General features: G+C 37.6%; 1 protein-coding gene across 1 annotated transcript in view; it reads right to left on the reverse strand.

Annotated features, from left to right (window-relative positions):
• LOC134511806 (dynein axonemal heavy chain 5-like) overlaps positions 1-27,145 on the reverse strand; it is a 169,252-nt gene that overhangs the window by 16,355 nt on the left and 125,752 nt on the right. Inside the window, exons 66-74 of the mRNA XM_063326333.1 lie at positions 25,543-25,713; positions 24,744-25,122; positions 23,309-23,580; positions 22,068-22,232; positions 17,300-17,567; positions 15,460-15,581; positions 13,882-14,229; positions 8,874-9,062; positions 730-862 (exon numbers count right to left, since the gene is read on the reverse strand). Coding sequence (XP_063182403.1) covers positions 730-862; positions 8,874-9,062; positions 13,882-14,229; positions 15,460-15,581; positions 17,300-17,567; positions 22,068-22,232; positions 23,309-23,580; positions 24,744-25,122; positions 25,543-25,713 — 2,047 coding nt within the window. The remainder of the gene's footprint in view (positions 1-729; positions 863-8,873; positions 9,063-13,881; positions 14,230-15,459; positions 15,582-17,299; positions 17,568-22,067; positions 22,233-23,308; positions 23,581-24,743; positions 25,123-25,542; positions 25,714-27,145) is intronic.

Here is a 27,145-nt window from a genome sequence, read left to right on the forward strand (position 1 = left end):
CTGATCGAATTTTCCATCCGCCCCTAGTAGCCTACACCCTTGATTTATTTTAACTACATTCACCACTGCTCACTTTCAGCCAAATACTCCTGTCTCTGAGAGGTACGGAGTGCTGTTACCCACATCCTGTGATGGCTAAAAGCAGAACTCTATCATTCTCTTTTGACTGGCACTCACACTCACTTCAGCTTCCATTTAAAGACATCCTATTTGGTATAACCAGTTTTGTGAACATTGCAAATCTCATCCTTAAATTAGAGTCTTTACCATCTGGCCTCCTGAGTACCCTGTCTCTCAATTGCTTAGCAGCAACACTTCTACCTTGTTCTATATCATTATGTATCAGCTTAATTTCATAAATGACTCTGGCACACGACCTGTGGACCCAATCACGCAATTCAGCTCCTCTGCGCGCTGTAGAGATCCCAGAGAGAATCACAGAAGTGTAGCAGTGCTGTGGGACATGAACTGCGATACTGGGGCACATGCATACAGAATAAATTAAGGTAGAGTGTCCTTAGAGATGCAGTCAGGATGCTTTAAGGGCTAGAATTAGTGATCATATGATAAAGAGAGAGAAAAAGAGAAAAAGGTGTGGGGGGGAGAGAACAAAAAAGAAAGAGGTAGAAAGGGAGGTAAGGAGATGAAATATTTTTTTAGTTATGCAGTATAAGCAATGCTACTAATAAATATTGCATCTTAATTGGTATGATTTTTAATGTAACTTACCGTCGATGGCCAATTTGAGATCAGTCAGTGTAGTTCGAACTCTTGATATAACATTTTGCATGCGGTCAATTTCTTGACGGAGAAATATGTTCATGGGTTCAACAGCTCCCATCTTTTGAAGCTGGGCTTTCACCTAAACAACAATAGTGCAACAATTATAAAATTTAATCTCCCGTTTCCCGTGAAATAATTTTTGAAAGCAAAAGGATGTTTTTTCAATTGTATCACATAATTCCTGAGAAAATAAACTTTTATGTAACAGATGGCCAAGCAACTCCTGTGCCAACTGTAAGATTTAGCACAGCGTGACTCTTTATCTTACCAAAAGGAGCTCCTCCATCATTTTAAGGAGGGAAAGTTCCCTCTTTTTGAAGGGACACAGCAGTTCCTTCTGTCCTTGTTAGGCTGCAGGGTCTCAGATCTTAAAAAAAAAACAACCCACGTGCTATACAAAAGCATGTTCGATGGTAACTTCTTCAGATTTCCAAATTGTGCTAGGTGAACTTTCTCACCTCTTCTTGCCCTGCTGAGTTGAAATAATGCTACAAATGGAGTTCGACTTAACAAGCACAAAGATAGATAAAAGCTGCTACTTCCAATAGCACGTGACTCACTCATAAGACAAGGTGCTCAAGGATGTATTACAAGAGAGGCAACATTGCCAGGAGTAATATAGATACCACAGAATTCTGTTACACCATTACATGCACCATTTTGTACGTAGAAGCTTTGGGCCTTCTTAATTTTTAAGGATAATTGTTTCAATCATATTCAACAGAGAACATTTTCAAAATGGAATTAGTTGTCTATGTTACTGAAGGACACGTCACAGCAACAGTAGCAAAAGCATTCCCTGTCTCGCTTCAGCATATGATGCATATACAGTATGCTTCAGATATAGACTGTATGTTCCCTGTATATCAAAGATGACTGTATACAACAGTGCATGAGAGAGGATTTAGTGTCACCAGCAGAAATCATGGTGCCTATACCTCACGTAGTACCAGAATTCTTGATTTTTAAGGCTTTCAAGTGTTTTTCCCCACTATGACTCGGCTTTCAGAAAGCCAATGGACTTCTCTTTGTACTCGCCACCACTCAGCCACACGCATCGTCTTTCACACGGAAGCAGCCTGAACCCTGGCCTTTGCCATATTCACTCCTTCCCTCTGCAAGGAAACTCTGGAACCAAAAAGAGATCACAAACGGTAAAATAAGATCCTAAATCCAGATACCTATCTGTCCATTAATTTATCATAAAAGAGCTGAACCTTATGATCAGTTTGCTAAAATAATTTAAGAGCTTATTTTGAGCTTACTAACAACAGGTGAAGAAAGAGTTAGAAAGTCTATTCTTTCAAAGAGCAGAATATCACTGCAATTCTACTGCAGCCAAGTAGAAGCCACAAGATTTCATATAATGCGTGCTATTTCATCAAGGCCAGAATTCCACTGGATTTTGCTTTGTGTTTTTCCAGATGTATTCATATATCTCATGGTATACATTACTATGTATACTATACATTATACACACATAGTAAACATTACTAAAGATCTTATTATTACACTAAAATAGCAAGTTTCTGCAAGATGAATATAATATAGCAGATGAGTAGTTATAATTGCTGGTATAAATGAATAAATGCTTTGACAATTTCCATTTCTCAAGTTTCAGCTCCAAGCCCAATAAAATACTCCTTTCAACTTTATATGCTATGCTCCTCGGGAGACAGCTATCAGCAAGGTTATTCACCATATTTTAATCACAAGGACCCATGAGTTTGTCAGACAGAATGTCCAAGAAATAGGTGCCAGCCAATTATGCTAATGCTTTGCAGTGTGACAGTTCATTTTACAGACTGAGTTAATGTGTTTCTTTCTGTAAAAGAGAAAAAACTACTAAAATCAACTATCATGAGACTAGAGCTGAGATAATAAACTCTTTTTGGATAAGTTACACAATGAAGTATTCTGATTTTTTTTCATACAAAACCCAGGGAAAGCTTCTGCTTTCTGAAAATTTCACAGGAGCTGATAATTCTCCCTCTTGCCAAAAAAGCAAATAAAAGTTTGATTATTTTTTTCCCCAGTATATTTAGAAGCCTAGTGCATGCCACTAATAAGAAAGGAGTTATACAGAATACAGTCCATGCATTTTATCCTTTAAATAAGAAATACACGTTTTTCTAGTCTACAAAGTACGTGTTGCTTTTGAGGATGATCTAGAGGAAGAATTTCTCCTGTTTGAGGAAAAATTGTATGGAAGATATCATTAAAGGTGTTATTTTCCAAAATATTGATATTTATGAATCTACAAAGAGAAGATGAAATAAATATTCTAAATTATTACTGTACTGATAAATGTACAATTTGTTTAACTGGTGAATTCACAGGTTTTAAACATTCTTCTAATTTGTTTTCATGTACCTACAAAAATACCTGTAATGGTTTGAATAACGGAGTGAACCAATAACGCAGAAATTTGTTAATCAATCCTAGATCTGTTCACGGCTCTCACCCTGGAGCACCAACCATAACTGATAAAAAACTGAAAAAAATTACATACTTCCTACTGTATTGTATACAAATCAATTCTTATCTGCAGTGAGATTTACTAGGTATAACATAGTGCCTTTCTTGCCGTTAAGATTAGTTTTAAATACCAGCTCTGAGGTATGATTGACTGGTTTTGTATTAGAATTCTTATCAAGCAATCAGATTACTTACTTCCAGTGCTGTATTTATTATGACATAAAGAGATGGATCCCAACTGACAGAAAAAAACCTCAAAAGACAAAACTCACTAACCAAAATAGCCTTTCTGAGATTAATATACTAATTCCATAAAGCCCACTTACAATATCTCCTTTTCATTATGCAAACAGCTGTCATCTAATATAAAACAAGGTGATTTAAGAAAGGAACAACTAAAATCACAATCTTAATAGCTTTGTCTACATGATTTTGCAATGCACATCTCTAGTGTGTCAGGTTCCTCTACCACATTTATTAGCTGTCCTCAGGTACCCAACTCCTTTGTCACCACATGCTTTACAGGACATTCAGCAGAAAAGCAGTTGCTGAACTCATGTCATTTAATGATCAGTGATCAAGTTATTGTAGTAGTAACTGCCTATCATTTTCAGTAAATGCTATCATTTTCAATTAGTCTTGCCTACTTGCTCTACCCTTTGTCAGCAGAAATGGGAAGTCTATCATTCTGTGAGATGGTCTAAATAAGAAAGACAAGCTCAGGCCATGTCCGAGTCAAAGCTCTTTTGAAGTGCTTTGAAAAGCATCTGACAGGGTTGGTATGTAAACCAGAGACACCTTGAAAAGTATCTGTGTTAGTGTTTCAGTTCAGACCCAGAATTTTTTTTTGTAGCAAAAAATCTATGCTGAAATGGAGACTCCAGGCACACAAACTGGCTTAGCCTCAAATTAATCTAACCCAAAAGGTATGCTTCAGGGAGTCTAACGTACTCGTTAACGTACCACTAATGGGTGTTCAGCCTACAGGCCAGACTAGAGTTAGACCAAAGTAAATTCCCCAGTAAAACAGCTAATGCAGGCCTGTCATCCCCTGATGAGCTCCAATTCCCATGCAATACTTGCCAATGTAGTCATAGCCTTGGCAGAAGATAAGGTGAAATCAATACTACCAAAAAATTTTAAGGTAAAAAACTACTGCTACTTGTGTTAAAAGCCAACCTCCAATAAAGTGCAGTGTCTTTGGAATGTCTCTATGTCTATTCCCTAGCAAGCTGTTTTTCAAGCTGCAAGGATCATTTTCATTATAAACCTCTGTGTGTGACAGGCTGACATTCATTCTGGCATCTATCTTCACTCACATGGACTGACTGGACCTAATCATTTTACCACTAATCTCTCTGCTACCTGTGAGGCAAGACCCAGAAGCAAAAGGGGTTATGAAAGCAGAACGTTTAAGCCGCCTCTGCCTGTGGAGTGAGAAAAATGAAGACAGTTTTAGGCCAGGAGGAAGGTTTATTTTGCTTTTCTGTCACCTGTGTCAAGCTGTGGTCTGATAAAGCATGCAAAGGTGACTGGTTTTGTTTATAGTCTTTTGGGTGGACATTGAGTCAGCTATTTGACTGGCAGGAGGAAGCACTACAAGAGAACAGCAAAAGAAGCAGCATATATCGTGGGGCAAAACGGTTGCCCTTTTGAAAGTCGCTGGTTCCAAAGTCATTGCCAAAGCACAATAATTGAGAAATGAAGGCCTCTGTGTGACAGCCTGAATTTTCTCTGGATTCACAACGTATCAAGAGAAAGTACAATCTGGAGCTCTGAATGTCAGCAAATAATTGGTTTCAGTACCGTCCGTCCCTAACCTAGTCTGATCAAATTCACTCCACGCTTTCTAAAGGGAGCCACAAGAACTGATCAAAGATAGCAAAGGCACCTGCCACTTTCCCCAAAGAGTATTTGCTTTCAATTACCTTCATTTCTTTCCTAATTTTTTTGTTCCTTTTCTCCACTGATAGTATCTTTCTAACTTGATTTCCAAAGACTACCACATTGTGGCTTTATTGGAGCACAATATTCTTCTAAAAGCAAACTCAAGCTGCACTGCTAGGACTAATGAATGCTTTTCTTTTTACTGCTCTTAATCAATGAGGCATGCATAGGAACTCTTTTTGACACATTCCCTCAGTCTCTTACAATTTAGTATATTAATTTTATTTGTTTCAGGATTGTTAAACTTATCTAGTAGGTAATAATGTCCTTAATATAGGTAATAATGTCCTGAATGACCAAATGTTGACTTAAATTGACAAACAACAGAACTCATCTCATTCCCTTTTTTTCAGACATCACAGGAAGTAATTACATAATCCATTTCACTCCTTATACTTGCAAGCTTCATTTCATTTGCTTATTATATTGTAGCTTCTGCTAAATTCTGTTGCGTCTTCCCTCAGAGAACATCCCATCTTTTCTGCTCTAATGAAATTCTTGGTTATGTGTTAGTGAACATAATCTTTTTTTTTTTCTTTTTTTGTCAGTTTATGCAAACTTTCATTTTAAAAATGTGGCTTTCTATACAGCTTACTTCTAGCATCTCCACCCTACTTCTACCATCTCCACCCCTTCTAAGGGGTTCCAGAATAACAGAGCTTCAGTTCAGATGAGAAACACTTTTGATAAAGATTTTTTTCTTATTGTGTGGAGGTGGCCACACTCCTGGCCCATAAACAACTGCAGCGAAGAGGTGGAACTTGGCAGAAAATGGCAGAAAAGGGAAATTCCCCTGAAACAAAGAAAGCATTGGTAAAGACCCAAATGAGTTCTAAGAGCTAGAGAATGCGAGAAAGGGTAAATCCATTAGGCAACATGAAAAAGGAAATAGTGAAGAGTCAGGAACTGCAAGAAATAATGCCAAATCTCATAACACTGCAGAATTAAAGTCTGAAGTTGTAGTGCAGCTGACACAGCCAAGAGATATACGGAGGAACACATTATTACCAATAACAAACTGTTGGAAAATGACCAGAGGATGCTCCCTAGATACTCAGAGCAAAGGAATGACTACCATAATACAGAAACATAGTGTAATTTTTGGGTGGTTCTGTGGAAAATTACCAAGTCGTCCATCAGTAATGTGGACTGAAGAAACAGCGCATAAATAGGGTGGTGTGATTAATCAGAGAAGCACAATTCACAGATCAAGATGTACAGAGCCTGCGAAAACCAGAAACCACCAGGAAGAGGTGGTATCTACACTTATTGATAAGAGAATGAAACAAATTTATATCCTGAGCTCAAAAAACATTTACAAGAAATACAGAGAGAAAAGGTAGATCCAACAGGACATCCTCTGACTGTGCCTGTAAGAGCAAAGTGGAGGGAGACACAGGGAGCAAGCTAACGCAAAAGTATTAAATACTGGTTTATCCTGTACAAACATGAATCTCCTTACTTGAATCATAAGAGAACAGCTGTCAAGCAAATTGAAGCAAAAGAGGTTTTCTTGAAGCTCAGAGAAGATGTCAGAGAAGTGGTACAGAAGCAAAAAACTATCTAATTGTGAGCATCATTATAAAAATGATTGCTTATAAGAAAACAAAAACCTGCATGTATGATTGGCAGATCAGGAGAAAAGATAATAGCTTGTCATACTCCTGGATGATGAGTGAAACAGCAATGAAAACAATTGGTGATGATTTTTTTTAATACAGTCACATCAAAAAGTATGTATTGTACCCAAATACAGGAGTAAAATAGAGACCAGTTAAGAACGCAGGGTGGAACTTCCAAAATAAACCCTTCAGACTCCTTGTCCTTAACTACAGCTCCTGGCTCCATAACTGGTTGTCTCGAAAGCTAAGACACTCGAGGAAGTCACTGAAAAGACGAGGCCTACTCTATGTGTGTTTTTTGTGGATAACCTGAGTGAAAAAAACAAGAAGGAATGAGACTGAATGAGACCAAGATTAAACAGAAGAAATGCCAGAGAAAAACACTATTTGTTCAAACCATTTAGAACTGAAATTTCGATTAAAAAAGTGTGTGTGCATTTTACAAGACTAAAAGTCACTGCACAAATTTCCCAGGGGTAAAATCTGAGGGCAAGAATACTCTCTGGTTACAATATAAAGTCCAGTACTATTAATGTCTTCTAAGTATTACAAATTCTTCATGAGGAAAAAAGTTGGCAGTTTAACAAGGGAATGAAGAAATAATCCTTTGGAGGATTTAGCAAATATATTGAAAAAAAAATAGCTCAATACACATATTACAAATATGGCAAAACCATATATGCTACTCAGGCATTCAGTATTCTATTGCTATTGCAAATTGAAAAAAAAAAATTCTAAGGAGATGAATAAAACTAGAAGACACTTGTTCCATGAAAAAGCTTTACTCTGATAGGAAGGATAAGGGAAAAGGACTGAGAACAATCCAAGGTGTAGATCCAAGGTGTAAATTATTAAATTTATTAAATTAGTAATTAAGTGTTACTAATTATTATACTTACTATATTTCATTTTATTTGCTATTTATAATATCTATTTACTATTAAATAATAACGTGAAAAATAGAAGACTGACTCCATTCCAAATCAAATTCTACAAATAAATTATTTATATACTATTGCTGGGAATCACTTGATAAGCAGGTGACAAAAACAGAGAGATGCAAGTAGGCATGGATAGATGGAAAAATAACTATATGGAGAAATCTGTTAGGAAACCTCACCTAAAAAAAAGTTGCAAATTGTAAGTAAGTAAGTAGCTTGCCAAGAGGGGAATGAAAAGAGAAGTTCTGAGTTCAATTATGAGAGCACAGAAGAGGCTTTTTATTCAAGACATGAGATGAATAGTAGAATGGAAGACAGGAAATATTGCCGGGGCCCCAAGACACTCAAGGTTGTTGAGTTAGGTTGTAACCTAAGTGGACATTCTAAGTTGGCCAGAGAGGAAAATAAAGTACAACATAACAAGCTGCAATACTGCATACTGGGCAGTCTACAAGCTTGGAGTGCAACCAGGTGAAAAAAGCACTGTCAGTGCAAACCAGAATTGTAAATAATGATATTGTGGAAATGAGGGCTTTTCAACAGTTATGTTGAAACACATGTTCATGAAACACATGGCAAGACACCAGATCCTACTTACAAACTGATGCAAGAGTGCTTTATGCTGGATTTTTCCGTTTAATGAGACTTAATAAAAAATGCAAAGGATTGACAAATACACCTGTTAGAGCTCAAACTCCAAAAAATCTGGGGCATGAAAAGCTCAGTGGTAAAATCCACTATTCATAATGGTGGTATCATAATATGAGTAGGTAAATTGAAAGTTCTAACCACTATAAGATCACTGATCCTTCAAGAAAGAGGCATCAGTATCCCTCTCTAAGCTACTAAGGAGGGCAAGAACTTTCTGAAGTCTCTAATGGCTGTTCAGAGTTAAGGTGACTAATTAAGTAGACTATAGCATTTGAAATACATGTTTCTGATGCAGGAACATTTTAAATAATAAACCAAATCAGACTTGTAAAACACTATCCATAATTTTAAGACTTTTTAAAAACACATGCCAGTTAAATTTAAGAAGCACAATAAAACTCATAAAACATACACATACATAAAACGTCTGTGTCTATAAAGCAGCATATACCTCATGAAGGTTATAATCTGGAGGTAACTTCTCTAGCATCTCATCAGCAAGACGCTGCACCACTGCTTCTCGGGTTTCCCCTCCTCCGGTGCTGCTGTCTTTGGGCTGGATGCTCACTATTGTACTTAATGTCTCATTAGCCAGGTTAGTCTGGTAAGTTATATCCGCATTACGGTGAAGTCCAAATACCTTGAAGTAAAAGGGGAAAAAATAGGAATAGAAAATGCAAATATATCAATGAAAGAATCCATTAAAATGTAAAAACAAGGAAGAAGATCCTCAGCTCTATAAAACAATAGATGGGAATAGGTCAGTGGAAGTACACTCATTTAACTTGCCAAGGACCAAGACTAACTTACACCAAAACATTAACACAGGCTGCATATACAATGGCATTTTCATTCATATAAGTGGGGTTTTTTTAACTGATCTTCCGATTATCTTCACATAGCAGGCTTTGGATCATGCTGTGGAGCGCTGTCGGGGGTACAAACTTATTTCTTTCCACTAGATCAGACTAGAGCTTGTTGGAAACATGTCATATGGGAGCTCTGACCCCTCCCCACTAGCTCTTTGTCTCTACAGATCTACTGCTTACTGTACTCGCTCAAGTTGATGCCCCTAATAATCAGACCCATTGCCATTTCTAACACATTTTGTTTTACTCAGTCTCTTAGGTTTATAAAGGATGCAGCACAGTGAATAAAACACTGCCCATATTCAAAGTACGTAAAGATTTTATGACTGGTAATATATTCCGCGTATTTTATGGTTTAGCTATTTTTGGTTTAGGTCTCCCACTCCTTACTTCCCCTTCTTCTGAAGTGGAATTAGAATTATTTTATTTAAGATACAGCTAGGACAGAATTACTGCAAAGCTGCCCTTTGTCTGAATGATAATAGCTTACTCAGAAAATTCCGCTGAAATATCAGTAAGTCTGTAACTGTCAGGTTGACAACTGCAACTCTTTTCCAGGAGGAATTGTACTGTGACTTATTTCACAAGCCCTCATTTAATTATAGCTATTAACTGTCTCTTACAAACTTTGAACCACTGATCCAACAATGAGGAAGTCTTGCCCTCAAACTGAGCACCAAAGTCAAGCAATTTTCCATTTCTCATTTTTCACGTTTTCATATTTTATATTTTACGTGTTTTTCATATTTTACATATTCTACATTTACTCTGGTCCTATGTTTTTATGCAAGTGATGTATGAAGGAATAAGAACAAAGAAACCATAGTAAAGCAGTTGGTGGACCAGTGTCCTGCATATCCTGTAAATTAATCAAGCAGCCAAATTTCTCATTCTTTTTGATCCAAATATCTGGGAATTTTGATTTAAAAAGGGATGTTGGAGTCTGTCTTTTGGCTTTTTTTTAGCCTGATAAATCCTCAAAACCAATTGCTAAAGCTTTATACCCCTCTGAAATCAAAGTCATTTTCAAAGGGATTGCTGAGTTCAATAGTCCTCTTCAGAAGTCAGTGTTTATTCTCATCAGAAGTTGAAATTTTATGAAAAGAGCAAGGATACAGCAATCAGACTTATTCAGTCTTTCTTTCTTAACCAAAAACGGAAAGAGGAGGAAACAAAGATACACTGTTTTGACTAGCACAATATCCTCTGTGGAAGAAAGAAGACTGGGAGCTTAAAAGGTTAAAGGTTTCCATGAGCAATTTTGACAAATTTTGGAATGACAGAATAAAGTCATAGCTTTCCTCCTAACCTGTGAAAATGTGAAGGAGAAAAAGATGTTTGTATTCCCGAACTTGATCCTATTTACATAAAAGTCAAAGGTAAAATTCCCCTACATCAAACCATACATACAGATTTTTTACAGGCAACAAAATACTTCAAAAATACATTGCAGCATTGTGAGATAGGTTCCCAAGTGCTTAAAAAAGCCGATCCATGAAAGAAGCACCTGAAATCTGATAGAGTCAAGGTTCATATGCTGACAGGAACCTCTTCATGAGCTGGGCTCAAAAGGATCCCACTGGTGCGTTATCATGGCTGCATTTACCCTTATTTGGAAAAGGTACATCATTGCCAGCACAAATACCCTTGCATTCTGCTTTTACTACCTTCAGAGATTCAAAACTTCAAGTTTATTTTATAACCTTGGAATCTTCTTGCCCTCTTAGCCAGCACATTATCAGTAACAGAAAACTATTTTTTTTATGTTCAGTCCCGTCTATTTAATTTTACTAGAACTTACTTCCAAAGGCATTTATCAACTTAATAGCAACAAGACAGAAATCCAGAGCATTCACTTCTGTTTCAGTTTTAACTAACTTCATCAGTTGTGCCTGTACTAGAGGGAGCAGAAAGTTGGAGTCCTCCAATTAATGTGACCACTGCAGTATACACACAGTGGGTCATGTAAAAGTGTCTGCAACCAGGAGCTACCCTGCAGCCTGCCCCATCAATTCATGGCAACATGTAGAATATCTCCCAATTATAACTTGCAAAATGAGGCCATATGGCTTTTTTATTTTCATTATTCCTCACTTCACATGTCTGCTCAATCCCATACAGAATTGCAAAATCACAAAGTAGTTTAGTTTGGAAGGGACCTCTGAAGGTCATCTAATTCAAATCACTTGCTCAAGCAGAGTCAGCTGGAGCACATTGTCCAGCACAGGGTCCAATTGGGATTTTAATATCTACGAAGATCAAGACTCCACAACCTCTTCCCGTGCTTGACAACCTTCACTGTAAAAATGTGTTTTCTTGTTGTCAGATGGAATTTCCTGTTGTTTAATTTATGCCCATTGCCTCTTGTCCTTTTAGTAGGTACCACCAAAAAGACTCCGGGTTTGCCTTTACACCCTCCCAACAAGTATTTATCCACACTGATAAGATCTTGCCTGAGCTAAAGAGTCCCAGCTCTCTCAGCCTTTCACATATGACAGATGCTGCAGTCCCTTAATCATCTTTATAGCCCTGCTTCAGACTCACTCCAGAACGTCCATATCTTTCTTGTACTGGGGACCCCAGAACTAGACACAGTACTTCAGGTATGGTCTCACCAGTGCTCAGTAGAGAGGATCACCTCCCTCAACCTGCTGGATCAATTCCCTGTTCCTAATGAAGCCTAGAATACTATTGGCCTCTTTGCCATGAGGGTGCCTTGCTGGGTCATGATCAGCTAGTTGTCCACCAGAACAACCAGTGCAGAAATTTGCATTTCCCCTTGTTGAACTTCATGAGATTCCACTCTGTCCAGTTTTCCAGTATGCCAAGGTCTCTCTGGATAGCAACACAACCATCTGGTCTATCAGCCACTCCTTCCAGTTTTGTATCTCCTGTGAACTTGTTGAAGATGCACCCTGCCCCAAAACCCAGGTCATTAACAAAGATATTAAACAGCATTGGCCCTAGTACTGACCCCTGGCACACAGCATTGGTGGCCTGTTTTCAACAGGACTTTGGGCCGCTGATCACAACCCTCTGTGTCTGCTTATTTAGCCAGTTTTCAAACCACCTCACAGCATGCTTATCTAATCCATACTTTGCCAGCTTATCTATGAAGGTGTTATGGGAGGCGGTGTCAAAAGGCCTTACTAAAGTTGAGATAAAAAACATCCACCTGGTAACCTCATTGTAGAAGGCTGACAGGTTGGTTAAGCATGATTTTTCCTTCACAAATCCAAGCTGGCTACTCTCAATCACCTGCTTGTCCTTCATATGTTTGGAAATGCTTTGCAAGAGGATTTTCTTCAGCACCTTTCCAGGGACTGAGGTGAGTCTGGCCAGCCTGTAGTTCCTCAGATCTTCCTTCTTCCCGTCTTGAAGACTGGAGCGATATTTGCTATCTTCCATTCTTCAGGAACTTCTTCCAATCACCATGACCATTTAAAAGTAATCATGAGTGACCTGACAATGACATCAGCCAGCTCCCTCAGCACTCATGGGTGCAACCCATAAGGTACCATGAACACATGTCCAGTTTGTTTAAATGTTCCCTAACCTGGTTCTCTTCCATCAGGGTTAAGTTCCTTGTTCTAGATTTTCTGTCTCAGGGGCCTGGGATTCCTGGAGGCCAGTTTTACTGGTAAAGACTGAGGCAAAGAAGGCATTGAGCCTTTTCCATATCATTTCTCACTAGTTCTCATGCCCTATTCAGCAATGGACCCACATTTTCCCTAGTAATCTTTTTGCTGCTTACATACTTGTAAAATCCTTTCTTGTTGCCCTTCACATTCCTTGACAGATTCAACTCCACTTTGGCCTTGGCTTTCCTAATCCTATCCCTGCAAAATTGGACAGTAGAACTATACCCTTGCTGGGTCATCTGCCCCTGCTTCCACCTCTTGCACACTTCCTCTTCATGTCTGAATTCAGTTAGGAATTTCTTTTTCATCCATTCAGGCCTCCTGCTACCTTTAATTTCCTACTTGTTAGGATGGATCTTTCTTGAACTTTGAGGTGATCCCTGAATATAAACCAGTTCTCCTGGGCTCCTCTTACTCCAGGGCCATAATCCATGGGATTCTTCCAAGCCTGGAAGAAACCTCTGAAGAGGTTGAAGTCTGCTCTCCTGAAATCCCGGGCTGTGGTCCTGCTTTTTGCTCTGCTCCTTCCTCCACCATTGGTCACTACAGTCAAGGCTCCAGATTTCATATCCCTAACCAGTTCTTCCTTGCTCATAAGTATCAGGTCCAGCCAAGTGCCTTTCTTTGTTGGCTCCTTAGTTACTTGTGTCAGGAAATTGTCATTACTGCAGTCAAAAAATCTCCTGGAGTGCTTGAACCCTGCTGTATCACCCTTCCAGCAGATAATTAGGGACACTAATGTCCTCCATGAGGACCAGGGCCTGTGAATGTGAGACTTCTTCCAATTGTTTGAAGAAGGCCTCATCTACCTCTTCCTGGTCAGCAGATCTACACTAGATATTCACTATAACAGTCTGCCTGCTAATCTTAACATTTACATTCATGGCTCTGGAAAATATACCTGATTAAATCTGACAAAAACTCTCTTTAATACTTTGTAATATTTTACCTCAGGTGTATCAATCGATGGCAATTGCTCTATGTACTGGAGATAGTCTTCAACTGTTTTCCCTTTTGGAATAACATAATCTTTGTAGAAACAAAATTTTTCATTAAACATATGCTCTCCAAACCACACTCTTGCATATGTATTCAGCAGTGTTTTGTCAAGGTCATCAGTTACACGACCACCATACTGTACTTCTCCAAGCATATAGCGAACACAGCTCCAGTTGACTCCACGTTTAATGTCCATATCATCCAAATGATTCTGAACAAATTGCACGCTGGCTGCAAAGTCTGCCTGATTAAATTCATAAGGAATATTCCAGCCCAATGGACCAAACTTTCGTCTTTCCTGTAAAATAGATAGAGTTAAAGGTAAAAGCCTGACTGACAGTAATTGTGAAGAAAACACTAAGTGCAGAAGAATACAAGAAATATGCTAAGAATGCAGTAGTCCAGCTGGGGCTATATTTCACCAACTTTAAAAAAAACATTCTTCTCTTAACACACACAAGGCCAAATGCTTGATTAATTATCTAGTAGTTTAATATTTCCTCATTTATCATCATCAGTAGAGAGATGATATCGTTTGCTATACGGACAAAGAAAAGGAATATTAATATTTTCACTAAGGAAAAATCCTCTTTTTTAAGTGCAGCGCATCTGTGAGTCTAGAACTATATTTTTTGAATTTAAAAAATGAAAGGATGTCTAGACTCATCGGACATGATCATTGTCTGTGGTCCTCCTATGGACCTGGTATATTCATACCACTGATGTCTCTGCACAGTGCAGATGCAAGTAGCAAAAGTTGGTTCTTACTGAATCATTTACAGGTGCAGTTGGCAATATGTGGTTTCTAGGCCAATATCTGGTATTTAAACATTCTTAATTCCCACCAAGAAAGAAGCAATGGGCCAAAGACAGGCATACCACAGGCTGTCTTTGGACCACAACATATCAATGCACGGGTGCCACAGATTAAAATTAACTATGCACCAAATATAAACTCAGGATACTGCAAAATCTATCAATAGAATGATGAAAAGTTGTGGTTAATCCATAAAGCACTTTCGTTAATGGAACTCCTGAAAGGCAAGACCCAAAATCATCTTCCACCTTCATTTCCTCCTGCAGGTTTCAGTGTAGGAAGGATTTATATTCACCCTCTTAGACCTTCTCATTGTGAAAACAGCAGTTTTAAGACTACGGTTTTCCAACACAAGCTGTAAATTTCTTTAATGTGCTTTTATGATTTAAAATATTAGTAAAAAACCAGTTAGTTGAAAGACAGATCACACAGCCATGCCCAAAGACTTTAACAGAAGAGTACAGTAATTGATCATTGGTTGACTGTCCTTTTTTACTCTGAAATACCATCCCTGTTGGAGGTACAAGATCAACATGAGTAGAGTTCTAAGGCAGCTGCAGTAATAGAGATGTGTTGTTTTCTTTCTGATTTTATTTGTGTTAATTTACCAACATGGGATTTCTACTTAAACATGTTTTTCATTTAATAACACAGTGCATCAATAAATGAAACATGGCTTCATGACAGAAGAAAGGAAACATAGTTTTAAACCTGAACAGTTGTGTGAAGAAATGCTACAGCATATAGCAGTGGTTTCCACTGTGGCATGTTGCTCACTTCTAGGTGATCCTGAGTAATAGCTGAGTATGTTCGTTTTAAGCCAGCTTTCACACCTAGAAAGTAAGTATAAAAATGTAATATATGAGCAAAAAAATGTATGGAACCCATAACTCCAACTTCTATAAAGCAGAATTCTCTATCCAATTTACAGTATCATCTTATTTATAGCTTCAAATAATCTTTTTGAATCAATTAACTGTTCAGCTGGTCATAGCAGTCAAAATGCAATTACATTTTGTTTCAGGTAGCTGACACACCAAATTAAGTTCAGAAGTCTGGAAGGAATTACACTTAAGCAATCGTATTCTAAATGTTACCAATAACAACTGAAATACAACCATAACTATTCAGCAACTGTATGGTAATCAAAAATACACCTAATGTCATATGAAATATAGCACTGAATATCCAAGAGTTTGTGTTTCAATATTTACATGTAAAATGATATTCTAGTTCTACCAAAGACAATTTTATTTAGATTTCATTCCGAAAACAATCTCAAAATTCTGTATGCAGCTTCTCAAACTGGCATACAGGCACCAAGCTGATGAGATAAGAACCGAAATTCACAGTGGCAATACTAATACTTGGGGAGGTTTGTTTGAGCAGTGACATTTCAAATCCCAGGAACAGCTTTAGGCAGATGATACTGATGCAATCTCAGCTTCCATGGAATACGTAAGCCCCACTACTCCCAGATGCTTTCAGGCAGCGCTATTGAAGCATCATCTGCCTTTGGCAGACAACGCTGAGCATGAGTTACTGACACCAGGTCCCTCTTACGATATCTTGCACCTAATCATCTTAACACAAGTCTAAAAAGACAGATTTCAAGTGCAGTGAATAGATTGTCCAAGTCATCATACTTCCTATGACACAATAAAAGCCCTTTTGCTCCTTTCCTACTTCACAAAGATCCTGTAGAACAGTACTCAAACAAATAGCATTTTGAAATCAGGACAAAGTAACCAAACAAAAGTGCCTTGTAACATCGTGCTACCAATGTGGCAGGACAGTATCAGAAACTAAAACTGTTTATATTTTATCCTGACTTAAATTGTTACACGGGGCATATTTCTATTACTAAATGCAAGTTGTAAATTGGTTATAACCTGACTTATAAAACAGCCTCTTGGAGCTACAGGGTGCTATTATTTGAATGATAAGGAGGGGACACAGTACAATAAAAAGATGCTGAGCACTGAATTAAGGATGGGGAGAAGAAAAAGAAGTAAGACATTTTTAACAGCAGACTGACTATCTGCTCTTGAGAGTGGAGTATATACACTGAAATGGGATGTTTTTCACAAGATCAGACATTTTGTAGACATCTTACTAAGGAAGATGAATACTGAAAGAGGTTTAAATGACTGAGGCATTAAATATGACCTCGGATAAAAATTCTCAGCTCCTACTGACTTCGTTAACTGAAATCAGTGGCAACACATATATATAAATGAAGGGCAAGTTAATGCATTACAAAGTTAGTTAATGATGAGAGTTAAAAGACAAAATAAGTGTCAGACTTGAGGATTTCTTTCTGCCATAGTTTGAAATACAAAGTTACCTTCTCTCATCATACATGAGTAGAATATAAGACAGGTTTTCTTACCAAAAGGGTCATGCTTTACACATCACAAGACTGACTTGCACAGTGCTGTATTTAGCTAATGAAAAAAGAGATTAAAACTAAAACACTGCAGAGAGTACAGTGATACAGAGTGGGGGGAAAAAGCAAGCTCCAAAACTCAAAAAAAGCATGGTTTCCTACCTTGGGGGGGTTCATTAGTATATTTGATAGAGGACTGTAAGAGATTAATAGGAAACTCTGGGTGAGCCTCTGTAGTGATCCAGGTCCTGAAACCTTCACTCATAGATTCTGCTGTTGTGATGGTGTCCATTAATTCACTGAGAAACTCCAAGCCAAGGTGGCAGTTCTGTAGAAGGAGCCATCCTCCATCTTGCATGCACTGATTTAACAGGCGCCTTGCATGGACTTCCTGGCCCTGACCCATTGAAATGGCACGACAGGGAACGTTCTGGAAGGAAAAAAGAAAGCTTCTTTTATATATAGTTCTTTAGAATGATTATAGACATGACATATTGCTTCTGTAGGTCCAGGTATAGTGACATTGTGCCACAAAGAAACCGCTAATATCAATGGAGACTGATTATATCAAAACAGAGTAAACAAAATGCCAAAACCCTCCATGTTGCTCTTATCTGCCACTTGCTGAAAGAAAACTGTGATCACTGGACATAATCTTTTTTTGCAGGTCTGACAAAGTCAATGGGATAAGACAACTGAAATATTTTCCCTTCCTTTTTCCCATTTCCCAAATAAAGCAGGACATACAGACAGCAACATAGCTTGCCTGACTGTTCTTTTTCCTATGACGTGGACTATCTTGAGATGGACAGATATTAATGCTCCACATAATAATTAATGCACAGAGTAAAGCCAACAATTTTGGTGTCTTTTTACTGTCTGAACATATTTATTTCATTTAATAGAGAACTGTCAAGCAAGCAGGCAAGATAGGAAAGATTGGCTCACATTAAGTCATCCCTTAGCAAACACCCTGTATTCTTAATTGTCAGATGTGACGCCACTGATTCAGAGGATTCTAGTTTGGTGATCAGCTATCTCTAGCTAGTTTTCTAACTGTTAGTTTTCTGGATTCAGAAGAGAGAGAGCTCATAAATGCAAACACAAGAATTCTGGAAATTTATGGAGTCTTTCCTCCAGAGGCCATAGGAGAAGAGAGCCAGTGGTTCTGAAAAAACTGAAGATGATACAAGCTCTCCAAGGGAATCTAAAAAAGACAAGCTGACTAGGTTGTGATCAGGGCCATACAAGTCTGTAAGTAAAGTGCAGGCAGACACCCCCTTGCTTATTGTTCTTGCTACCCCTGTTCTTGTTAAATAAGTAGTCCCCTGGCTTAGGTTGTTTCTCTGACTTCTACCAGGGAAAACCAGAATTATCAAACCCAAGTTGAGCGTATTATTCTATATATATGTCGAGGGCAAAGGAATTGATGAAAAGACTTAGAGACTTAGTTTCATGGACAGTTTCATGTTTAAGAACTACAGCCAAGTGTCCCTCATGCTGTGAGCAATGAGCTGCATAAAGACTTATCAATCTGCACTATCTTCAGCTGTCTGAGAGCTACAAAGGTTAGTCTCAAGTCTTCCTGCTACTGGGACTTTCTCACTTTGAAATAAAAAAGAAGGAAGTCATCCAGTCCTAAACAGTGTGGATGAGGCTGCCCTACTTTTGCAGGAGAAAAAGGTTAAGCGTATGGGAAGAAGCTGTGCTGGGTCATTTGGCCTTAGAGCCAGAGAACAAGCCCTGACCTGATCTTACTGAACAGTATAAATACAGCTGCTGTATATGATCCTCCACATCCTGGCAAAAGATTTAAGGATAAGAGGATGCCAAAGATAAGAAAGCAGTTAAATCCTGCTCTCAGGTCAGTAAAACCTGAAATTGCAGCTAAAAGAAGCAAAACTAAATAGTTTGTGAAGTTGGCTATGTGCCAGAGAAGCAAAAACTTTACCTTTTCTAAGATGTACCTGAGTACAGCTAGCACTTCCATCAGTCAAAGGCTATGACTACCCCTGCAGAGTGCATAAATATTCAGCTGTTATTTTATTTCCTAACAAAGCATCTGCTTATAATTTGCTCTTCTCAGCAATGTTACCTCTCAAATGTACAATCATTAAAGGTTGTAGAAACATCAAGACAAGGAAAAAATATTTTTCACTATGGCTTGTCCTCATTTTACTCCTGAAAGAACTCTATATATGTCTGTGTACAGAATGTTTCTCTCAATAGTGAGTCATACCAATGTATCTGTGTCATCCTAATACAACGCTATCCAGATGAAAATACTGCCATTTTAGTCACTACAGTGGTCCTGACAGTTCTGCTGAATGTTCTGTACATCATTCCCTGAAAGAAGAAACTATGTCTACAATAATAAAATTATCTAGTTTTAATGAAACCAAAGTGGTAGACATAAGTTAACTTTTCACTCCATCTTTAAGTGAAAGTAAAGGGGGCAGAAATCCAACTAGTTTTAAGATAGAGCTTGCTTGATTTGTAAAGAAGGTTATATAGCTCAGTAGTCACAGATACTGTTTCCATTTCTTTGGGAGAAGGCCACCTGAGTAACTAAATTTTATAGTGAAAAATAAATTCTGGTCACAAATTTGAACATTTCCAACTGTAGATAATTGATTTATATTGTTAATGTAATACTTAGAGGTACTATCAGTACTGACAATTCATTTTAAGACTACAAATTATGCCTATAAAAGGGAAATCACTGAAAAATAGGCTCAGCATGTCTTTTGGAAGTTTTCTATCATTAAGAAGAAGAAGAAAAAAAAAGGGGGGGGTGGACGGGGCACTTTGGAGGTATAGAAGCACACATATACCAAGATCAGATCCTTGGTGCAGCTAACATATGTTAAATGAAAGGTTTATTTTGGCAAAAAAAAAGCAGAGAAAGCCCAGAGAAAGCCAGGAACTAAGTATAATTTGTTGCAAATATTTCTCTGTAAATAATTTCTAGATACATTTTTTAAAAGCTAGAGAACTACTGAAGTGCTCGTCCAGTACCACAAGGTTAATATACATTTTTACGTTAAAAAAGATCTGTGTTTGTAGTTTGATTTGCAGAATCTGGATGGCTTTCATAAATTTGAAAGGTTTCTATACGCTGTGTGGTAAGATATTTGCTTCGACAGATCAGAACTTTACAGTTAAACATCACATTTAACTTTACATTTACAGTTGACATTACAGTTGAACTTCAAGTTATGACAGCTGCTGTTGCCTTGTTCATAAACTATGTGTGAATAAACACGGCAATCCCTTTGGCTCTTTTGCAGCCTCACTTTCTATTAGTCTATACATGTTGCCTTAAAGCATGAAAACATATTAAAACTCCCCACTGCAATATACTTTCAGAATGACAGCAAAACCAGTGACAGTCACAATTACAGAGCACCTCCTACCTAACAGCACTTCCCCAGACAGACTAAGGTCTTGATTAAGATTTGACAGAAAGGAGAGCATTTTGTTCCACTCCTTGTAAGAGTGAATCTAAGTGACCAGATGATTTCAAGTGACTCTAGAGGTTAGTGTACCTCATCCCCTTATATTGCCAATGGGACAGAAATACTCAACTCCTCCATGCAAGTCAAAGTTAAGTTTCAATCGTGTACTCTGAATTGCTTTCGAATGAGCCACTCTTTCTCTTTATTGATTACAGAAACTAACTCCTACTGGAGATGGGGCAAGTACCTAGCCAGGAGTCCATTTCACAGGATACACATATTAAAGAGCCGAATAGGTGAATAAAAACACCATCACAAAGCTGACGCTCCATTTGTATTCATACCATAGGCCATGAAAAACAGGATTCCAATCACAACCACTTAACGTGTTTACCTGGAGTTTAAAAGAGACTAAAAAAATTTGCCTGTTTCTAGTCTATGAACATTCTTGCACTTAATTTCTACACTCTCAAAATGTCTCTCATATCTTAGGAAAAGGCAATAGAATATTTTGTGAATAGGAATAAAATTGTTCTTCAAATGCATTGCTTCCAGTAAACCTAAAAATCCTGCTCACCCAACTGCCATCCTTCTCCCTCCCCATGTCTGTATATTGGCTGGCTATCTGGCTGCACAGTTTTTGGGGACAAGGATCACATCAACAACTTCAGACTTAAGATTACCAAGTTTAAACACTTGAGTTAAATCTAGAACCTAAATTTAAGCACTCTTTATCACAGTCAGACAAATAAAATAAGAGAGTCCTGATTTTCAGATAGAACAAGCATCTAAACTTTCTAATTACTAAGTTAAGAGATTTGTGGGTGCTCCCCACTTTTGCAAGTCTTACTTAGTGCATACCAGAATTCTGCACCTCTAAATGAAGATGCATGCTAACAGGGAGGAAAATTTATGGAGATCTACTGTGAATAGCTTCTTGGGAAAATTATACTTGCATCTACATTGTGAACCATAAAACATAAAGCACAGAGTGCTTTAAAGTGACACTATGCTGTAAGAAATGTCCAATGTCTCTCCATCAAATGAACCGATTAAATGGTAGGGTCTCCAAATTAATTTATCTTGTCACCATATTTATTATTTTTTTCTGCATCTTCTTGTAGTCGTCATTACTGTCAGCTCCTACGGTGAATGCAACACACTGTAAACCACAATTATTGCTTTGTTCTTATAGCTAAGTACTTTCACTAAGTAATGGACTACCATAGTCAGCTGGATAAAGATAGAGGACTCACTGGAATAAAACAATTCGAAAAAGAAAGAATGTAACATTTCCATTTCCTCAGTAAATGCATTTTGGCTACTGGTCCAAAATTAACTTCCAGAGAACACTTATATGAATACAAATATCATCATTTGAACTTCTATAAAACATGGAAATACCATTTTTAGTTCAAAGGATAGTTTTAAATGCCTTTAGCAGCTCTAGCAAACTCAGTTTAGGAGGATACCTTTGACTTTGCAAGACGTTCTATATTTTCAGTGGGGTCAGACCCCATTGATAAAAAGCATGTCAAAGGTGTTCGACAGTCACTTTCGCTCCACATTGCTTCCATTTCAAGAATAAAACCTTCCGCATATTTCCCTCCAAGAGATTCTGCAATGTAGTGTCGAGCCTAAAAAAAAAAAAAAATTACCAGAAATATATACTTTTTTTTTTTTTTTTTCATTTAGCATTAATCACTGATGTGGAATTTACCAATAGCTACATTGGAAGGCAACAACTTTCTAAACTTTCATTTTCAACTTCGGTGTAACAGAAGTTACAGTCCACAGGAGAGAACCATTGAAATTCTCAGATAGCAAACTTCAAACAAAGAGAAGAAAGAATTCTGCTCTGCTCACACAACAGCCACCCTGTGAACATTGTTGCTAGAGGATGCTAAATGTTTTTTTAAAAAGAACTAAGGAAACCCACGCAGAATAGATCCACTGTCGGCTCTAAGGACAGCCCAGATATTGCCCCTAAATTACTGACTGCTAAAGCTTGGTGGATAGCCAAACAAAAGAGCTTCGCTACACCAGCCCCATTCTTAGCACCTCTAAGCATGTATTGTTGACACTGTCTCTACAGCACAGCAGATTAGACAGATCTTTCATCTGACCCAGTTACAATCTTCCATATATTTGTTGAAACTTCAAACAAAATCTCCTGTCCAGTGGTTATCCAATTCAAGTCCTTACGCTCATCTATTTCTACAAAACACAAACACAGCTCAGACTTTATCCTTAAAAGTCAAACCTTCCCTATGCCTCTATTGTCCTCTTTTCACAGACATTTTCTGAAAGGACTTCTAAAGCTATCCTGGTGTATGAAACTCTTTTTTGACGGACATGATTTTCCAACTATGTAAAGAAAGCACAGATTCTGAGGCATGTAGTATGGAGAGAAACACCCAGGAACAAAGTGGACTGAGGAAGATGCCCATTCCAGAAAAAAATAACTCAATCATCCACTAGTAAGTGTAACTTCTGCCCTAGTGAAGAGAGGTAAAATTTTGTAACACTTGGTGAAACACAGTAGGGAAAGAAGAGATAAAGAAGATAACAAAAAGAATCCCTTCTTTCCTCAAAAATTAAAATAATTACAGTTTTTGAAACCACTATTCAGAGATATTCTTTCTCAGAGATGGTTGTGCAACATGATAAGATTGTTGATAAATAAGGAATAGTAGCTCTATTATTTTCTTACTTGGGCAACGGTATGATCAGGGCACCAGCTACGGACAAGGAGCAGTTTACGGAATTGATCCAGTAAGCTGTCATACCCATCAGGAATAACAGCTTTTTCAGGTGCTGCTTCATCAAACCAAGCTTTCCAAGATTTCTCATTCCTAACAACTTGAACCAGAAGTTGATTAAACGGGTACAAGCTAGATAACTGCACAAGATTGAGCCATGTCATGTCAAGGATCCACTTTTTTGGTTTTGGTTCCACAGAATTCAGATCCAAACTGGCACCTCCTGCAAAATGAAAAGCATTATAGAGGAAATCAACCATTGTTAAACAGAAAAATGACAAGTAATAAAAAAATATTTATTTCTATAGTTTAGAGAGTAAAAGTCTTTGTATACCAGGACACAGAGACACAGAATTTGCATGGAAGGTTCATTTAACAAAGGCAGATTGGGAAAGTGGTCTCAGTGCCTCCCAAAGTTGATACCCCAGTAATTTTTGTGCTGCTTTTTCTCCATTTGCAGAACTGGAATAAAACTTGCCTACCTAAAAGGATACTGAAACACAAGTCTTCAGACCAGATATAGGAAGAACCTATGGTTAATCTGATCTCCTTTCACCTAGACTACAGAATACGAAAGCACATGGTGCATTCGTTTCCAGGACTGTGCAACTTCAACAGCCTTCTTAGCTCAACCACCACTCCAGCGTCACGCCCATTTGCACCTCCAACACAGCTGAGTCACAGCTAAACATGAAATCGGTGTTTGCAAAGCACACAGAGATATTTGGATGGCAAGTACCAGACTATACTTAGCTCAGTACCTGATTGTACTTATCATATCTTGGAGGCAGCGGGGTTCGTCCCCATCAAATTTTATGAACTTTACCAAAATTTTTCTTTGTTATCGTGTCGGAGTAGCGATATGCAGTGGTGGCATAATAACGTTTTACAACATGTAACAGATTTCCACCTTTTGTATACTGACACTTAAATGTGGTACAGAGTCCTCGTGCATTCACATGCTTGCTCACCAGCCACCAAAAGAGATTTTGCTGACTCCAAGATCACTCAAAAAAGAGGCATACGGGAGAAAACTATAGGGTCACTTACAAAGTAATGGACATTTTTCTCTATTTTGCAATGTAAAACAGTGCTTAGAGATATAGTTTAGTGATGGTTTTTGTCAGAGTTAGGTTGATGGTTGGACTAGATGATCTGAAAGGTCCCTTCCAATCTAGGCAATTCTATGATTCTATGATCCTCATCTAAGCCTTATTTTGATAATAAATAATCTATATTGCTCTTCTTGGGCTATATATGCTTTCACTCAGCAGTTAAAAAACATTAGATCCACTGGATACAACATACCATTAGTGCAAGCATTGCAAAATCTGAATTTGTCAGTTCACAGACATATGTAAACAGGAACACTTTTAGAGAAATTACCTTTGATCAGTGTCTCAAACTCAGTGTGTGAAATTCTCTTGGCCTGCAAGTCAATCTTCAGTGCCAGAAGCAATGTAAACAGGAATCTGTGATTTTCATACAACCCTCGAACTGTGTACTTGAAAACTTCATAGGTGAGATGCTCGATTATATATGCTACCCTTTTTGCTGTGATCTGAGATTTCCGAGATCTTTCCACTGATAGGTCAAAAATGCCAAGGAACTGCCGTAGGGATGTTTGGTACATGACATTAACCAAGCTCATTTCCACAATTAGGAAATAAAGGATGCTACCACGACCAGCAACAGGCCGATACTCTTCACGTGCTGTATTGATTTTCACCTCTGTCTCCGCTGCTATGTTTAATTTTTCACTGACCTTAAAATTAATGGAAAAGACCATGAAGATTAAGTCATGTCACTTGTGATTTATAGTGCACAAGCAAAAAGAAAAGGTCTTGATTAAGATCACAGTGGTATTTTTAGTCAAGCTTTGCTTCCCTCTGTCAGTGTTTCAACATTGTATCTTTATGTGTTCAAACACTGAGTACAATGCTATTTGATTCACACTTACACCTGCAAAGTATGCCTGGAATATAAAGTAGTATCCAGGTAATAGTTTAATTTTGCAACATTTTATGAAGAAAAAATTATAGTGTTTCTACTATTTATTTGTTAAGAAGTCAGATGTTATATAGTGTCTCTGAATGGAAAAAACAAAACCAGGAAAAAAAATCTGTCTACAAATAATCTTTAAATTACAATTATAAAATGTATCTGCAATGCATTCAAAACTCACCTCTTCTGCTGTGGTTTTAGTGATTCTTAGGACTTCTATCAGAGACTCATCTTCAACCAAAGAGCCCTCTGTACTGGTTAGGCGTAACAGTAGATTATCTTCAAGCTCCTGCATTTTCCTCTTGTTAGATGTCACTTCTTCCATCAGTTTGACTCTTTCTGCCTCCAGTTCCTGTATTCAGAAATTTTCCTTAGAATACTTAAGGTTAATTCGAAGAAAGATTCTTTATAATGACACAGAAAACATGTGATTTCATGCATGATAGACTGGGGGCTTTGGTGCTTTTTTCAGAAATATATACTAAAGTAATTTTTATATATATCCATTTATTTGATTAATGCAGCATGCTCAAGAGTGAAAACACATGAGAATTACCAGGAAAAGTTTCCTCATAGTAAGATGCAAAAAGCACTAAAGCTATTTTCCAATGGGAAGTGATAAAAGCCACGTTACATTAAGTACTTAAAATTAAATCAGACAAAGGACTGAAAGATGCATTATATGGATGGATTTTACATTGTTAGGGAAGTTGACTGGATGACCTTTTCCATTTCTAATTTCTATTATTCTGTGACTTTGCAAGATACACTCCTCTACTGCTTACAAAATAGAAAATGTTACAATTATCATCTATGTCATATGGAATTTTTATGCTATTTCTACAAGACAGACAATGGCAAGGGAACAATGACAGACAAGTCAACACAATTCTAAGTGAAATGAGGCAGCTATACTGCAGTCCAGTGGAGCTCAGGGATACTTTTGCTGGCAACCTTCATTTAATCAATCAAGTCAACCTTCCTGTAAGAAAAGGGTAGTTAATAATACCAGTCTACCTACACCTATGTCTTCAGTTTATTTTCATTCTTGTCAATAGCCGTTAGAGAAAAAGGAGATGTACAGAGTTATGCAGTACAGAAGAGTCTCTACTGTATTTCAAAGAAGTGACAGATTTCTTTACTCTCAAAAACTTCTTATTTGGAAACCTGTTAGTAATATATTCTAGGTCTACAGAATGTAGCTCTGTGGAAGCTGCATACCAACAGGGGAGAATGACTTAGGCGTCAGTCATTCAGCTTAAATTTTTCTGCATTTCCTCCTCTTTCTTTACCTTTAATGCCAAAAAGATTAAAATTACACAAAATGAGTAGTTCTTCAGAACACTCAAACATGCATTTAAGTATATGCTTAAATTCTACGTAAGGACATGCTTAATTTAAGAACAGGCACCTCACCTATTCTAATTGTAAGCCTGCATAAGAGTGTCTTTCAGAAAATTAGCAAATATATCAGACGCCAGGCTTTTGTTTGCAAGAGGATTTTACAACTGCATTTGTAACATAAAAAATAACTGTTCTGAACACAAACAGTGGCAGCAACTTCATTATCCAAGCACAAAAAGATGCTGGTTTTTTTTTCATACAGTTACAGGAGCAACCTTTAAAGCTGAGAAGAATAAACACTTCTTTGATCATAGATTTCACTGAAGACTATAGCGATCTTTAAGAATATCTTGGTTCCTTTAATCTGTTACTTTAGCTCAGTGATCATAAACTTGTCTTCTTGTTTGTAATAGAAAACCTGTTCTTCAGATTCTCTGTTC

The sequence above is a fragment of the Chroicocephalus ridibundus genome, chromosome 2, assembly GCF_963924245.1.
Source record: "Chroicocephalus ridibundus chromosome 2, bChrRid1.1, whole genome shotgun sequence".
NCBI lineage: Eukaryota > Metazoa > Chordata > Aves > Charadriiformes > Laridae > Chroicocephalus > Chroicocephalus ridibundus.